The sequence below is a fragment of the Desmodus rotundus genome, chromosome 12 (assembly GCF_022682495.2).
Source record: "Desmodus rotundus isolate HL8 chromosome 12, HLdesRot8A.1, whole genome shotgun sequence".
Lineage (NCBI taxonomy): Eukaryota > Metazoa > Chordata > Mammalia > Chiroptera > Phyllostomidae > Desmodus > Desmodus rotundus.
The window spans coordinates 63350916-63368523 of record NC_071398.1 but is presented as its reverse complement, the minus strand read 5'-3'; the positions used below and the strand labels follow the sequence as shown (position 1 = coordinate 63368523).

Genomic DNA, 17608 nt, shown 5'->3' with positions numbered 1-17608 from the left:
GGAAGTCTATTTCCTTTGCCAGATCGGGGAAGTTCTCCATTATTTGTTCAAATAAGTTTTCAATTTTTTGTTCTTCCTCTTCTCCTTCTGGCACCCCTATAATTCGGATGTTGGAATGTTTCAAGGTGTCCTGGAGGTTCCTAAGCCTCTCCTCATTTTTCCAAGTTCTTGTTTCTTCATTCTTTTCTGGTTGGATGTTTCTTTCTCCCTTCTGGTCCACACCATTGCTTTGAGTCCCAGTTTCCTTCTCATCACTATTGGTTCCCTGTACATTTTCCTTTGTTTCTCTTAGCATAGGCTTCATTTTTTCATCTGTTTTTCGAACAGATTCAACCAAGTCTGTGAGCATATTGATAACCAGTGCTTTGAACTGTGCATCCGATAGGTTGGCTATCTCTTCCTCGCTTAGTTGTATTTTTTCAGGAGCTTTGAAGTGTTCTGTCATTTGGGCCATTTTTTTTGTTTGTTTGTCTTGACGCGTCTGTTACTTTAAGGGGCGGAGCCTTAGGTGTTCACCGGGGCGGGGTAACGCTGGTGGCTGCACTGTGACGCTGTATGTGGGGGAGGGGCCGAGTGGGAGCAATGGCGCCTGCCTTACTGTCCTCCGGATTTCAATCTTTCACTCCGATACCCACAATCAAACTGGGCCACTCTGGTGCTGGTTCCCGAGTAAGTGGGCCTGTGCACACTCTAGGCCCCTGTGGGTCTCTCCAACAACCTCTCCTGTGAGGCTGGGAGTCTCTCCTGCTGCCGCCCCAACCCCCAGGGGCGCTTTCAATCAGAGGTTTGAGGCTTTATTTCCCCGAGCTGGAGCCCTGGGTTGCACGGTCTGCTTCGCTGCCCGCCGTTCGCCAGGGTTATCTGTGGGCGAATGTGGTGCCGCAAGGTGCTACCCGCCACTCTGCCTGCCCCACTCTCTGCCACTCTGAGTCCGGCCCTATGGGTTTATCTGTGCAAATGTGGGGCCGCAGGGTCTGCTAGTGCTCGGACTGCCTGCGCCATTTGTCCCACACTCCGTCAGTCTCAGTCCCGCCACAGCCACGCAAGTCCTCTCCACCCCGGTGCCCGTCTCCACCCCTCCTACCAGTCTGGATGAATGTTTATTTTCTATTTCCTTAGTGTCGGTCCCCCTTGCTGTTCGATTCTCTGTCAGTTCTGGTTGTGCGAGGAGGCACAGTGTGTCCACCTACGCCGCCATCTTGGTTCCTCTCTCACGTGTGCACTTTTAAAATGACAGATTTTTGGTAGAAGTGACGTGTGTGACTACTAGAATTGGTTGGGAGGCGACCCTGCTGCCTCCAACTGTGAGCTCTCTTCGTTTCAGTCACAGCACTCGTGCTGTACCTGATGATGCCCATTGTGAGTGGGAGCGAAGTGCTGGGACCCCTGTGCCTTATGCTGCTCATGGGGACCGTCCACTGTCAGATCGTGTCCACTCAGGCAGCACGGCCGTCGGGAAGCAACGGAAATCGGCGGAGGAGGTGAGAGGACGACTTACACTTGGTGCTGGGTTTTTCTAGGAGAGACGTTGTAGAAACGGAACCATCTTTGGTTAATGTAATGAAAATATTTTGATTTGCATATATTATTATTTTTTGGCTGAAAATCAAAAATGAATGCTTTGCTTTTCACTTTTCTCTCTGATGCTAAGAAACTTTGTCATGAACTTTTAATCTGCATTGGGATTTTGGCATTTAGTGGCTTAAAATGACAAATTGTCGTTTTAGTGTCATTAAGTGGCTTAAAAGGAAATTCCTATACTATTTCTATATTATTCTTTATTAAAATTTATCAAGTATTGATTTTGAAAAAGAATTCTTCAAAATTCAAATTTAATCAAAATTTGGTGAATACTCACTTTAAACAAGGATCTTAGTACGTTGGATTAGTGCTACTAAAAATTCTACCTTTTTTCAGTAGTGCGTAATAATGGATTTCTAAGTGTTTTAAACCTCTAATAAAAGTCAATTTGACTTCTCTGCACATTGAATTCATGTAATGTTTACATTGGTTATGTGCTATGTGCGGGTTCTGAAATTGGTAATGGTTTCTTAGGTATATCTGGTATTATTTTTCCTCAGAATATCCGTAGATTTTTGTTCCCCTAAGCAGTTACTAAATAAGATTTTTTTCACCTGGCTCAATGAATTTCAACATATTTATTCTTATTTTTGAGTATTCTTTTTGAAACAAACTTTTTCCCCCCAAAAGATTTCTTGAAAATTCAGTTCAATTCATTTTAATGTTTGCCAAGAGAATCTAGTGTTGTGTGTGTCTCAGTGGTACTTATAGGAAATATCTCTTAACTGCATGGGATATCAGTGCTAAGTGATGAGTTATTTATTAATCAGTTCTCCTGATTAAATGTGCCAAATGGGTAGGTTTCCCACATTTGTGTTTAAAAGACTTGTTCTCGTTACTAGTGGCCCCTGAAGCGACTCTTAGTCACACGTGTGAGAATTTCTCTCCCGTAATGTATTCGAATAGCAGTTCTCTCTCCTCAGTGACTGAACAACAGCACAGGTCTGTGATCTGGAGCCCGTTTTTGCCCTTAAGTCAGAAATAGTCCTGCAAGTTTATCCTCATTACATGAAGTTCACTATACTTACTCTCAGGTGGTAGTCTGTTAGTGTCATTTTCTGGAGCAGATATTTTGGGCAGAAATAGAAAAGTTCGTAAATAATCTCAAGTTGTTGAAATATTTCTTTTAATAGAAAACTACGAAAAACTGTGAATGGTGATGGGAGCCGAGAAAATGGAAATAACTCCTCTGATAAAGTCAGAGGGGTAGAAGCTGTGGAACCTGTACCCTTCATTAGCGGTTTTTGGGGGACTCTCTTTGGCAACAGGTGGGAAGTCTTACCTTGGAATTGTTCTTGATTTTGTATTCACATTTGTGTTCACATAGTACGTGATCCGGTCAGGCCGTTGGAGTACCGAGTGCAAGCATATTATCTTCGCTGTGTGGGGATTTTTTTTTTAAAGGCTCTAGGTTGAATTGCTTACGCAACACGTCTCCACTGTCCTGTTACCTGTAAATCCAGGAATCCATTGTAACTGTTCATTCTATTTTGATCTTTAATGATTGTTTAGGCCAAAAGATTACAGAAATCTAAGTACTCTGAAAGCGCAAGTATCTTAAGCCATGTAAGCCGACATCCTGAGGGAAAGAAGGACTTGAAAAAGATGCATTATTGTTCAGTGTAAAAGCTGATACCGCCTTAGACATGGGCTGCGGGACAGAAAGGATGCCTGTCTGAGACATTCTCTCTTCTCCAAGATTTGCAGGCTGTGACAGCGCTCATGCAGCTCCAGGAAAGACTCAGTTGTCATGTGGGTGTGACTCAAAAATAAAGTTCTTTCACAGTGACTTTTCCGAAGATGAAGTATGTCACATATTTTTCCAGATACATTTCCACTCCTTAGTTGGTGCGTGTGAGTTCCTCACCCTGAGCCTTGTGCTGGGCATTGGGCATCCCCATTCTCCGTGATTGTAAGTCCAACTAGGAAGGAGTGGGGGTGCTGCAGTCTGGCAGGCTCAGTGATTGTCCGGCAGCGCGGTCATCGGCAGGGGTCACACAGGAGCTGAGAGTTGTCAGGCTTTGAGGGACAGGAAAGGGGACAACATTCTGCAAAGTGCCACAAGCAGGCAAAGTGAGGCAGGGGTTGGCATAGTGTTTGAGGGGGAAGTGGCGAAGACTGTGAACCTGCTTCCTTGCAAAACTGGAAAGTACAGGCTTCCTTTCCATGAATTGACCTCTTTGGAGAACAGAGATAACTTTATTCTTCCTGTTTATACCCTTAGCAAGCAAGAAATCAAAACAGTGTGATTTCTGAATTTTTTGGATTTTCAGAGTAACATGAGGAGGGGACTAAAAATACCCGGAATTGTCTCCTGTAGTGTGGGCCCCTTGTAGTGCAGGCTTTCCCCGCTGGGTGACTGTTCTAGGAACCCATCTGCATCAGTGCACCAGCTGGCGTTTCTGTGAGAGGCTGTGTTTGGCTTCAGTGAATTTTTTCTTCCCCTGAAGACTCTTTCAATGTGTTTGCCAGTTTCATGGTGGGCGGTTTATGAGTGCTCCTGCCACACCGTCCTGAGTGTTGAGAAGTTTTTGATAAAAAATGGCATGACCCTCGTGCCCGACCCTCCCTATTCACCCAGTCTTGCCCCAAGCGACTTTTGTTTTGTTTCCCTGGATGAAAAAAGTCCTCAAAGGGAAATGTTTTGCCGACGTGGAAGAAGTGAAACAAACTGGTAGAAGCACTAAAAGGCCTCAACATTGACACATTCAAAACCTGAACAGTGGGAAAACGTTTCAAAAGGTGTGTTACATCAAATGGAGAGTACTTTGAAGGTGACTGAAGTTTAAATATATTAGAATAAATACATAATTTTTTTATAAATAAATTCCTGTTTTGAGGGGGTGCCCCTCATATATCGTACTCCTCAGGAAAAAATGATTTCACGGAAAATGTGAATTTCACAAAACTAGTTAGTATTTTTCTCCTTTTTAAAAACAGGGGTAAAAGAGTAAAAATATGCAACAAGGGGACCGAAACTGACAATGACACAAGTGCCCTGCGTCCCATCATTAAGAAGAGACAGGGTCGCCCGGAGATTAAAATGTGGCCAACAACAGAGAAAGCAAAGCTTTCCGATGGAGAAAAGTGCCATAGGGTAAGACTTCCATGGATACAAATAAATACATCAAAATCTCTTTTTTCCCGTGTGAAATTTCCCCATTCTTAGATCCTGCTAAGAGATATGAAATAGATGCCAATGGGCTTGTACAATTTGTCTTAACGAGGAAGTGACAAGTAAACCCACAGGACGTGGCAGGAGAGTGGTCACGTGAAGACTGAAGCCGATTCTTCCAGTTTCTGGGACTAGCAGTGGTTACCGCCTCTGCCGCTGAGCGTCATCGACAGCTGTGTCGGGGTCCAGAGAGGTGGGGTTTGGGACACTGTTTTCTAGGTCTAGGGACAGGTGTTCTGCGCTGTGTCTAAAATGAACTACATTTCTCCTTTATCAGCTTGAAATTTTTTTTCTCATTTGTTAAACTGTGGCATTACATAATTAGAAAAATAGCTAGTATTTTAGAGTCATTAGTCCACCGGGGCACTGTTATAATCTTTACACGTAGTAATTTGTTTTGTTTTTTCAACACGTCTGTGACACAGGTGCTTTTGTTAGTGTTGCTTGTCAGACGAGGGGCCGGAGCTCCAGAAAGACACTGACCTGGCTTGTGACTCAGACTCAGAGTTTGACCCGTGACTTACTTCTAACCACTGTGTAACACTGCCTCATTATTTAGGCTGTTTTGTCTCAAGTTCAGCATTTTTCTTTATTGAGATCAAGCGGTGGTGTAGGTTTGTTCGGTTTGGTTCAGTTGAATTTTACTGCTTCTGAGATTTTACACACTTCTTCGTTTTCGCGCGCGCCACCTGCTGGAGGACCTGGGGCTGTCCCCCGTGAGGGAATCGCTGTTGTCCTCCTAGGAGGCTTTCAGGCGTGTGGGCAACGGGATGTCAGATGACCTGTCGAGCGAGGAAGACGGCGAAGCCCGGACACAGATGATGATCCTGCGCCGGAGCGTGGAAGGGGCCTCCAGTGACAATGGCTGTGAGGTCAAGAACAGAAAATCAATGCTTCCACGGCGCGCAAACTCTCAGGTGACGTCTGTTTCAGTTTGTCACGATCTAGGCGTCAGCTTCTGCGTCAGCGCGTTGTGCACAGTGTTTAACATGTTTCGCTGTTGTTCCCTGGCTTGATTTTGGCAGGTAGCGAAGAGCACTCCCAAGTGGTGCCGCGTTGTGCGGGATTCGGACAGCCTGGCCGAATCCGAGTTTGAATCGGCAGCCTTCAGCCAGGTAATGAGGCCGTAGAGAGATCACCGTTCAAGGCGTAGTCTCAAGTGTAATAACCCCATCCATTCCTTTTTAATTAGTCCCCAAGTAGAGTTTATATTCGCCTGCCCCGCTCTTGCCTCCAGCTCTCTGCCCACCTGTCTAACCCCTTCTATGTGACTGCTCGGTCCCAGCAAGAGAACGAACTTTTCATTTGACCTCATCATTTTTGTTTATTATTATTTTACATTTTATTTTACCTTATTTTTACATTAAAATCATTGGGGTGACATCGGTCAATGAGATTAAGTAGGTTTCAAGTGTACATTTCATGATGCATGATCTGCGTATTGCGTTGTGTGCCCGCCACCCAAAGTCGAGTTATCTTCCGTCACCATATATCTGGCCCCCTTCACCTACCCCGTGTTTTGACCTCATCTTAAAAGTATCATAGGTGGTGCTCAGAAAGAGGTTAGTCCTCAAATCATGAGAAGCTTGCTTAATATTCACTTGAAATACGGAGTTTAAATCTGATGGGGACAGATTTTGGGGAAAGGACACCTGAGAGATGGGAGCAGAAGACCCCACGAGGAAAGTTGACGGGCATATTTCACAAGCGGAATGTTGGAATTCCGAGGGGCGGGGTAGATGGTGGTGGTGCGCTTTTTGTTTTGATTGGCAAGGCGGCTGGGGCGTGGGGAAACTTCCACATTTACGTTTGTGGTGAAGGACGGCTGCATGGCCCCTCCACTTCTCTGCCCAGTCAGCTGTGTTTGCCTGTGCCCCTGCCTGCAAGGAGCCCTACTGCCCCGCTTGGTGTTTAGAGAAGGGGAAACTTCGGGCGGGTCAGAGGCTCAGCCACCTGCGTCCAGGGGTGGTCCTCTGCGTGGGCTTGCAGGAGCCGCTCCACCCCAGGGAGCCTGAATTGGCAGTGACTTCTTGGAGAGAGCCCTTTTGTCTACCAATTTCTCTGTCTACCTGCCTATCGTGTATATACATGCTGGCACGTTCTTTCTTTGACTTTAGGAAAACTTTATAAATTCCAATTACAGTTGACCTTCAACACCGTATCAGTTCCGGTGTACGGCACTGTGGTTAGACATCTGTGTAGCTTATGAAGTGGGCCTGAGGGAGTCACTTTAAAGTCCTGCTCGTTCGAGTGGGCAGGGTTTAACATTTAATACTAAAACGTGTTCCTGTTCTGTGCAGCTGCGAGAACGAATGGATCCACGGTGACCGACTTGGGAAAGCCTGCCAGCCATTGCCATGGATAACTTGTTCTGTTTCAGGTAGAGGATCGTTTCTCAAAAGATGAACGAGAAAACTCTGTTGTTTTTTTAAGGGCTCTCGATCTGGTGTGAGCGGTGCCCCTCGGAGCCTCAACATGTCGAGGAGGGACTCAGAAAGCACCCGCCATGACTCAGAGACTGAGGACATGCTGTGGGATGACCTGCTGCATGGCCCGGAGTGCCGGTCATCTGTCAGCAGCGACAGCGAGGGGGACCACGTGAGCACCCTTCACTCAGGGACCAGGCGCGACCCCAAAGAGGATGTTTTTCAGCAGGTCTGTGAGGGTGATGGGAGTAGCAGCTAATGCTTATTGTGAGCTGATCTGTTGGGATTAGAACTCAGGGGGAAGTACTCTAAGTTGCCCTAACCCAGATTTTTTTTCCACAGTATTTTTTCTCTTATATGAGTAGGGTTGTTTGAATGGTGCGTCAACCGCATATTCTATTTTAGGGACATCACGGTACTGTGAACGAATTACTAGGAAATGGCACTGCTTGCTTCTCTAATGCATAAACCAATTGATGCTTTTAACTTCAGGTTTTGTATGAGTATCATAAAATTGGGTAGGCTAGAATTGGAGATTCCTCGGGAGGTATTTCCACATTCTAGCAGATGTAGGAATCACTCTGCACCTGTAGGATGTTTTTTACCCTTCGTCCCGTGGTAATAATGATCTCTGCTTCTTTAGAATATTGTGACTTACCTACCGAGAACAATGTAAAATGCTTAGTACAATACCCAGCAAGGGGCAAGTGCCCTGCAAATGTTAGCATCACTGTTTATGCCCCCACCAGATGACCAGTGACTGCCGGGGTGGGGGGGAGGGTTGTTTCCTTAGGTGCTTCCCCTGCGGGGTAGAGTGGAGGACTAAGCCGTGTTCTTACGTCAGCCTTTCTGATGTTTGACACTGGTCATGCTTCTCAGTTCTTTGTTCTTTAGGCTAGATAGTTCCACGGCAACTTCCAGATAGTGGGCGATGGGTATATATTTGTTTAATTATTGAGTTTTCTAGATTCTTGGATATTTTTATGAAAAATATCCTGCTTTATTAAATGTATACAACATTTTTAAACTAACCAGAAATAGCATCCATTTTCTCATTAAAGTTTTAAGCTTCTTTCTCCAATTTTGCTACCAAAGTTGGAATCTAAATATTCTTTACATGCATCTGAGGATTCACCTAAGTCCTCCGCAGTTACGCATGGCATGATGACCTTGACCTCCCTCCCACCTGTGGCGTTTACAGTATGCTTTAAGGCATATGGGAGAGTAATCGGATAAGAGGAACCCATCGTCTCAAATGGAATTCCTCATGTCCCAGCCCTCAACACCTACCCTGTTCTTTTCATCCCTGTATTTCCAAACGCCACCACCGATCACCCAGGCAGAAACCATGGGGTCCTCACGACCTCGCCCTCTTCACCATGCTTCTCCCTGGTCATGGCTTCCTCTCGGTTCTGCAGCATGTCACCAGAGTCTGATCTCTGGTGTCCTCGCTGTGTGGTGCCCTCCGTCACCGCAGCAGCTTCCCTTGGCTCACCCCCTTCGTTTTACTTCCACCCTGCAGCCAGAGTGATGCTTCAGGCCTGATGCTGCCCTCTTTGCCTTTGTTCCCTTCTGGACTATTCACTCCTTTCCCTTTATTTGCCCTGAGATGGTCTCATCTCTGACCATTCCTTCCCTGCTCCTGGGGCGTAAGCTCCTTCTTGTCAAGCACCACACCTGTCTCATCCACCATTGAATCCATACTGCATGTTACATAGTAGGTGCTTAATAAATATTTTTTTGCCAACTCAATGGCCACATCAATAAGTGCTCATCGCTATTATGCTAAGCATTGTGGTAGAAAGGGTGTACACGATACTTGGTTAGGAAGTTAGAGTCCAGTGGGCATAAGATTACTACATGGGAAATTACTGAAGGACACGAAAATGCAGCATGTAATTTAGGTGTTGATTGGTCTGATACAGACTACGAGGATTTTAATTTCAGAGGAGGGCAAGGTGAGGCTAGTGGCGATCAGAGAGGGCCATGCTGGTGGGATGGGACTTGAGCCACTTGCTCCTTCAAGCACAAGGCATGAAATGGCAGAGGAGAGTGGGGGCCGTTTCACTGCGGCCTCCTCCCCTTGAGCCTTCTGTGCTTTTCTGGCCCTGGTTAGAGTGGAGAGGGGCGCGCCTCCGCAGTCAGACACGTGGAAGCTAGGGCCTGCCAAGCTCCTCTCGTAAGTAACTTCCTACCACCCGTTGAGCTGTGTGACTCCGGAAATACTCTCCTCCCCAACATCTGACGAATACACCAACCTTATCCCCCCTTCCACATGTGTAGAGAGGGAAGCAGCCTTGGAGATGACGGAATGCCGTCACTGTTGGAGACATTTAGCCTCTCTCCAGGTAGGAAGATGGCTTAGTAAAGGAAACGGAACCAGAGGTCGGCATCACTGAGGTGGTGATCGGCGCAATGTGAGGGGCGAACAGAACGATGCGGCTGAACGTGGGCAGAGGGCCCGGGAGCTGGAGGAGGGGAGCAAATCTAATGGAGGCAAGAAAGCAGGGGGCAGAAATAGTTTCGTTTTTCTTTTCAGAACCACATATTCTGGCTTCAGAACTCAAGCCCCGCCTCTGATCGAGTCAGTGCAATAATCTGGGAGGGAAACGAGTGCAAAAAGACGGACATGTCTGTGCTGGAGATCAGTGGCATCATCATGAGCAGGGTAAGGCTTATGGCGTTGTTTCTGGGCTTTCCAAAAATCTGGTCACTGACCAGCAGCAATTTCATAGGATCTGATGCACTGACTGTGCTTTTGAAACAAATTTGTGTTTTTAGTTAAAAGTTTTTTTTATTTTACTGATTTCAGAGTGAGGTGAAGGGAGGGAGAAAGTGAGGGAATGAAACATCAGTGTGAGAGAGAAACATTGATTGATTGCTTCTTCCATGCATCCCACCCAGGGACTGAACCCGCAACCTGGGCACATAGCCTGACCTGGAATCAAACCTGCAGCCTTTTGGTTTGTGGGACAATACTCTAACCTACTGAGCCACACCAGCCAGGGCTCTATTTTTAATTTTATAGTCAGTCTTTAGGTGGTGGTAGTATTTTGTTACTACAAAGGTTTCTGTGAGCATGATCAATTGTTCAGGTACACTCTACAAATACTCCTTATCTCTTGGAAGCCTAATTTTTAATAAGATCTAAAAGTCATACATCTGTACATTTTTTTTTAAAGATTTTATTTATTTTTAGAGAGGGGAAAGGAGGGAGAAAGACAGGGAGAGAAACATCAATGTGTGGTTGCCTCTTGTGCACCCCCTACTGGGGACCTGGCCCACAGCCCAGGGATGTGCTCTTACTGGGAATCGAACTGGTGACCCTTTGGTTCATAGGCCAGCACTCAATTCACTGAGCCACACCAGCCAGGGCTATAGATCATTTTTATTTGTACTTTTAGATTTAAAGATTTAGTTTTTAATTATTTGAGTTTGATAAAACTGCTACGTAACTCCTTTCAGCTGTGCAGTAATGATGGACATTTTGAATCAATTCCCAGGTTAATGCATATCAGCAAGGTGTAGGTTATCAGATGCTGGGAAATGTCGTCACCATTGGGTTGGCATTTTTTCCTTTTTTACATCGACTTTTCCGCGAGAAGAGCCTTGACCAGCTGAAGTCCATTTCAACTGAGGAGATCCTGACTCTCTTTTGTGGGGCACCCCCGGTTACACCTGTTATTATTTTGTCTATAATTAATTTTTTTGAGCGATTGTGTCTCACGTGGATGTTTTTTTTCATGATGTGTGTGGCAGAGAGAACGTATAAACAGGTTAGTAGAAAATTGAAATTTATTACCTCTGCTTTTATATCTACTTCACTGAATTATTTTTGTTCTCTTGATTTGCACTTTCTCTAAAAGTTAATGTGTGCCACGAAGGATGGGTGAGTGGAAATTTAGTGTTTGTGAGTTTAACATTTGTGCTATGGATTATTCACAGTGATTTCTTAGAATCTGAAGTTTTGCTGAGCCCGTGGTTAGAGTGTGTGGCTCAGCCAGTGAGTGCGTCTAGCTGACCGCTCAGTACCCGCGCCCCGGTGTGCCTTTGCTGGTTTCTGTTCCTAGCACATGTAGCAAGTCTCAGAGTAAAACGATTCTGTGAAACATGGGGAAGTGAGGATTAAAGTTACTGAAATTTGGTATGAGTTTGGGATTGCGGACCTCATATATTGGGGATATGTGCAAAAAAATAGGGTTCTGAATGGAAATGGAGTTTGGGAATAAACCAGATTTCTGTACAAACATTTGCTTTTGAAGCCGGGGGTTCACAGAGGTCTCCAAAGACTGTTCTTCGAGCGTGCAGGAGCGTGCGTGCTGTGGGGGAGCAGGCACCTGCCTCCCGCAGTTCGGGAGCACCAGGGTCGTGAACTGCCGACAGTGTTTCACTGTCTCAGTGATCACTGACTGGGGTTTCATCCCTTCGACAACTTTTACATGTTGGGAATATTTTTTACAAATATGTAAATACACAGAGACATATAAGTACATTTCACTTTGTGATTTTTTTCTTCCTAACCTTCTTTAGAGATTTTTATTTGCGAAACTCTTCAGCCATATTACTTCTGCCAGGAAAGCTAGAAAATATGAAATACCTCATTTCAGACTTAAAAAGGTAGAGAACATTAAGATATGGTTATCGCTGCGTTCCTTTCTGAAGGTGAGTTTGATTTGATTTGCAATAGAATATGTGCAAGAAGGGGGGAGAACGCGCTCACCGACGGTTCCCACGGCGGGGAGCAGTGGGCAGTGCAGTCCTGTGTACTGGGCGGGCGGCCTCTGCGGCGGGCGGACTTGCCCTGCACCAGGCTGGGAATGATACGTCTGCAGGCTGGTGGAGGTTAGTGAGTAGAGCTTAGAAAGGGAAAAGAAAACTTAAATTCTTAGAGCAGAGCGGTAAATTGAATATTGCATCTTTTCCTGCCACTTTGGGGAAATAGTCCAGCTGAAAATATGCCAGTGAATCAGTCATGCTCTTAATTTGGAACAGCATGGATTTCAGTGCTTAATTAAAGTCGGCGTTAAAATCCTATGTCAGAAACGTCATGTATCTGTTTAATATTAATGTCGAGAGACAAAAGAAAAAAACAAAGTTTGGTGAGAGTCAGAGTTGGCGATGTGAGGGCCAGCGCTGTCTGTCACGTGCCCTAACCCGCGACCCCGCGCGTCCCGCCCCACAGAGACGGGGGCCGCAGCGCTCAGTGGACGTGGTCGTGTCTTCCGTCTTCTTACTGACGCTCTCCATCGCCTTCATCTGCTGTGCCCAGGTAAATCTCGGGTCCGTCTGGCCCACTCACTGCATTTAGGTTCGTACATTTTTAATGGGTCTACAATGCTTTGGCTCTTTTGAACGCCCGTTAATTTTCCTGACTTTCGTAATGAGAATAAAGGTAATCTGGAAGCCTGTTGACTCTGAAGGTGCTCTCATTTTAGCCGGCAACTTTGACCGCTGGTCACGCCATCACACCCTCATGGGGGCAGGCTTGGGCCAGTGGGAGATCCTTCCTGTGAGCTTTCGACAGGTCCCTTTGCCATCTCTTCCCACCTCCCTCTCCCTCCTCCCCTTGGCGCTTCTGTGCTTTCTTTGTTACAAGGAGCCACAGGCTTACCTTGTCCTTTCCTGTTTACTGAGTTTAAACTTAATTCTGTGGTCAGAGAGCATGCCCTGAATGTTTTTGGTTCTTTGAATATTTATGGAGGCTGGTTTTATTGTCCAGCATGTGGTCAGTTTTATTAAATCTTCCGTCAGCACTTTGTGTTATTAGTGTTCTTCATTCAAGTTTTACATAGTTCTTAAACCCACAAGATGCACTTATTAATGTGTTTTAGAGAGTCAGTCATTTATTTATATTTATCTACATATTTACCCTTTCTGTTGCTTTTCATTAGTTCTTGTATTCCTGTGTTTTTCTCTGGGTTATTTTCCTTCTACTTAAGAATCTGCTGGTGGTGAATTTTTTCCATTTTTGTTTGAAAATGTCTTTTGTCACTTTTATGATTGAAGGCTCGTGTCACCAGGCGTAGATGTCTGGGCTGCCAGTTACTCTCAGCACTTGCAAGGTTCTATCACCTTCTGATTTCCATAGTTCATCTTGGGAAGTCAGTCATTATTCCTGTTGGCTGCTCTTTTAAAAGTAATGTTCTTTTTCTCTGGCTGGTTTTAAGAATTTTTCTTTGTTTGGCTTCATAGCAGTTTGGCCGTGGTTTCTGTGTTAGGTATCTGTTGCTGCACAGGAAAGTGTATCCCCTGCTGAGCAGATGGGCCTAGGTTGCTACTAGTTGTTACTTCCCTCCCCTAGTTATTACTGACTGGCACGGTGAACACCTGGCCCTGACTAAGCTAAACATATTCCCGCTTTTGGAAATTAGAACTGAAAATCTGAGGTATCAGTGGTGGACTTTGGAGAAGAAAGGTCAGTAGGGACCAATGGGGCAGCAGAATGCTGTGACAGACCAGGCCTGGGACAAGTCAGAGTCGGGGGGTGGGGGAGCTGTAAATAACGGTCCTGGAAGGAAGTGGAATCAGCTAAGAGGAGTGGAGATGGGAGCCCAAATGGCCATGGGGAGAGGCAGCTGCTTGGTGACTTCCCGTTTTTCAAAAGGCCTACAGTTGGGCTCTGTGAGCATTCTCTGTATATTTTTCAATAAACTCCATTTTACCTTGGACTTGCATGAGTAAATTTCTTTGCTTTTGAGTCAATAGCAAAAAAATTCAAAAAAGCCAAAAACTTTCCTGAAAAATTGACCCGTAACACTTGCTAGCTGGTAGCTGCTGCGGCTGCGGCTTTGCAGACCCGACATGGGGTGAGCACCTGATCTCAGGGTTTCCGGTTATCCCAGCGAGATGAGCCATGCGTTTCCGGGAGCTCTGCAGCCATAAGCAAATTCAGTGCTTTGGAAAATGGTCTCCGTGACTTGCAAGTGGGCACACGGTGGTTAAAGAGGCTAGAACTGCATTGGTCTTCTTTTACTTACTGTATTGTGTTTTCCTCTCTGTTACTTCAGGACCCTTTCGTGCAAAGGAAAACCAGTAAACGTAGAGCCATATGACTGACTAAATACATAACACCTTATGGGTTTAAACTCTTCTGCTTTTGAGTATTAAAATATTGCTATCTTGTCAATGTTTTTAAATAGCTGGCATAAAGGAGTAATTATGAATTTTAAGACAAATGAAAAACTTCACTTCTTTTTGGCCCTTTGCATAGGTTCTCCAAGGACATAAAACTTTCCTGAATGATGCTTATAATTGGGAGTTTTTGATCTGGGAAACAGCTTTACTCCTTTTCTTACTACGCCTGGCCTCGCTGGGGTCTGAAACCAATAAGAAATACAGCAATGTTTCAATATTACTTACTGAACAGGTATTGACATGTCCCTGCCAGTTGGGTTCAGTGGTCAGAGATGGCCTAATAAGCTTTATGCAGAAGGTTCAGGGTTGAGTTGAGGGTCTGTCACTTTCTAGCTTACAAGTCACTTTGTTGCTATATAATTGTCTCCTTGTAAAATGAGCACAGTACCTTCCCCACCTACTCTCAGGATCGTTAGAATTACGATGCAATGGATTGAAAATACTTTGTATACTATAAAGGTTTCCTTATTGATGGGAATGGAGCACACTGTTACTCATGCTCTACATTAAGTATTAAATGACAAGTACACTTGTCATTTAAGTATATTTAATAAGCTTCTTGAATTTCTCCTGTATCAGCCGTAAAATGCATTCAGTGTTTGGAAAATACTTGCTCTTTAGTATGTGAATGGCTTAACTAAGATTGAGAAATGTTTCTTTTAAATAGAGTAGTATAACATTTAAAAAAATTACAAGTTTTAAATGAAAGTATTTGACATCATTAGTTCTTTATTTTTATTTTTTGCCTTAGAATTATAGTGGAGAATTCTTCCTAGAAGGGAAAAAATAAGGAATTAGCACTTTTCAAAAGCAGCAATCTTCTCCTATTCCATAAATCTTTAATGAAGATATTAGATTATTTGAGGGACACCAGGCTGGATACGATACTGTTTTTGAATCCAGGGAGTTTGCATGTTAATTGTTATATTATAATTAATATTACAGTTGTCATAGTTTTGAGATTTAAATTGCTGTATCGTTTCTTCACTCAGTAGACCGTCTTTGCCAGGTGTGACTGATTGGGGGCGGGGCTCGGGCACGCGGCGTGTGCTCTGCAGAAATCGCTGCCGGAATTTCAGAATGCACTTCACTTGAAAGTGTGACTCTTGAAATTGGCCAGATGTAATGCAGTATATATATATATCTTTTTCTATGACACTTATCTTACTCTCTATTCCTTTCCTTAGATTAACTTATATCTTAAGATGGAAAAAAAGCCAAATAAGAAAGAACAGCTTACTCTAGTAAACAATGTATTAAAACTGTCCACCAAATTGTTGAAAGTAAGTAATATCCTGTGACTCTTACTACCATTGAAACTAAATCAACGCTTCTTCGGAAGACCCTACCTAGTGACAGGGATGCTAGGCCGAGTAGGTTCAAAATGTCACCTTTACAAGTTTGGGTTAGTGACTCTGTAAGAAAAAGTTTCCCATTTGTTACCCAGCTTCTGGTGGGTGATACTCGATGTCTGTCACATTGCTTTAATCACGTCATTAAAAAAATCACAACATATTGCTTGAATGCACTTTGAAAAACTTAGCTGCTGGGAGGGTGGGGGAGCCCCGCAGCTTTTCCGAAGGCAGCTACTGATGTGAAGGGAAGACACAGCCCGAAGCAGCCCATTCCCCAAGACTTAAAGTTAACAGCCCAGAGTCGCTGATGCTGAGAAACCACGAATCTCATCTCGGTTCTTTCATGTTTTCGTAGGAGCTGGACACACCGTTTCGACTCTATGGGCTGACAATGAACCCCTTAATCTACAACATCACCCGAGTAGTTATCCTTTCTGCTGTCTCAGGTGTCATAAGTGACCTTCTAGGGTTTAATATACGAGTAAGTGTGGCCGCCGCTCTGTAGCATCAGCCTTCGTGTTGAAAACTACTGTATAGAATAATTACCTTCGTTCTTCACTGTGTGTGTGTGTGTGTGTGTGTGTGTGTGTGTATGTGTGTGGCGTGGAAATAACTCTTGAAGTGAAGAAAGGCATATTTGGATTGGTGGTCCACAGGCTTCTCAGCCGAGGTCACCTCTTTGTACAAAAGTGCAATATTCTGTGCTCTTGAGTTGCACAAAAAAATCAAATTTGAATCTCATGTCAGATTAATAAGGTGGGCTGAGTGAGGGTCTGCTCTGATCTGGGGACGTGTCCAGAGTCAGAATGAGGGAAAAGCCCAAACCCATGAACTGCAGTCCATGGGTTTCAGCTCCGAAAATCTCACGTTCTTCCTCTGCTGCGTCTCATGGTGGCTGTGGCCAGAGTGTCTCTTCTCCTTAAAGGGCCCTCAGTTCACGGTCATGTAAGCGCACTGACACACCCCACCTGTTTGTGTCAGACTAACTTATGTTGGTGGTTTTCTTTTCTTAGCTATGGAAAATCAAATCGTAAGCGGAGCCACGCGTCCGGACCCACTCCCTTTGCTGCGTCAGCGCTCAGCCACGAGGAGGCAGCTGGCTGCCCGAGGACCCTGAGACCCCTGAGACCGGCTCCTTGCTCTCTCGCAGGGGCCCGCCCTCCGCCTGGGCTCGCGGTTGGGGTTTTGCCAGGGACCCAGCCGTTGGGAGGGCGTGCAGGCCACAAGCCTGATCCCTGGTTTTCCGGCCGTGGGACCGGCGGGAGAGTGAAGACTGTGTTAGGGCGATGCAGGGACGATGTTCTGAGTTAGGAAATTCCTGCTGGACGTTTCGGTGCTGTGAGTTACACTTACTGGCACGGTCTTCTGAGTGTGGTGGGAAGCAAACCTGCTTCGCTGGGAACGTGCAGACTCGGTACTCTTCTGTTACAGTGTGTGGAACCGGCAATTCCATTTCTCTGGCGGAGAGGTCGAACTTAAACTATTTGAAGTTGAACTGAAATAAAAGAACTTTATTGGAGAACATCAGTTTCTAGGCTTTTTCTTTTTGTCACTGACAAAAAATAACCTTTTAAGCTGAGCTTCTGTTAAGCTCTGGATAAAATTTTAATTAGGCAATAAATTGGAGGTTAACTTGGTAACTGTGCAGTTGTTGGTGAAGGAGGCACGTGTGTGATAGGCCACCCATTCAGCATGAGAAAGTTAAATACCCGTGAGCTCACGGTGCCCACCCGTGGCGTGGTTTCCGTGTGGACCGTCCGAGCTGTTCCCGTCACGGCAGGGGGCGGAGCGCTGATGGCTTGTCCGCTGTGCAGTTTCCTGTCCGCAGAGTCTGCACGGAGCCGACTGTGCCTGTCAGCACGGTTTACATCCTCCCGTTCCCAGTACCTCCTGGTACCCTGTTACACACACAGGCACGTGCGTGTGGTCATGGAAAC

At 45.2% G+C, this 17608-nt stretch overlaps 1 protein-coding gene across 3 annotated transcripts in view; it reads left to right on the top strand.

The window, feature by feature from the left end:
- PHTF1 (putative homeodomain transcription factor 1) overlaps positions 1 to 17193 on the top strand; it is a 46331-nt gene extending 29138 nt beyond the window's left edge. For 2 of the 3 annotated variants that reach the window (XM_024570425.3, XM_024570426.4), the window contains 14 exons: positions 1325 to 1481; positions 2715 to 2849; positions 4522 to 4678; positions 5500 to 5673; positions 5782 to 5871; positions 7190 to 7411; positions 9722 to 9850; positions 10686 to 10958; positions 11713 to 11844; positions 12365 to 12451; positions 14393 to 14548; positions 15504 to 15599; positions 16027 to 16152; positions 16685 to 17193. In XM_024570425.3, coding sequence (XP_024426193.1) covers positions 1325 to 1481; positions 2715 to 2849; positions 4522 to 4678; positions 5500 to 5673; positions 5782 to 5871; positions 7190 to 7411; positions 9722 to 9850; positions 10686 to 10958; positions 11713 to 11844; positions 12365 to 12451; positions 14393 to 14548; positions 15504 to 15599; positions 16027 to 16152; positions 16685 to 16705 — 1955 coding nt within the window. In that variant the 3' untranslated portion in view covers positions 16706 to 17193. The remainder of the gene's footprint in view (positions 1 to 1324; positions 1482 to 2714; positions 2850 to 4521; positions 4679 to 5499; positions 5674 to 5781; positions 5872 to 7189; positions 7412 to 9721; positions 9851 to 10685; positions 10959 to 11712; positions 11845 to 12364; positions 12452 to 14392; positions 14549 to 15503; positions 15600 to 16026; positions 16153 to 16684) is intronic. The other variant, XM_053915442.1, reaches the window with a different exon arrangement.
- Positions 17194 to 17608: the final 415 nt, after the last annotated feature.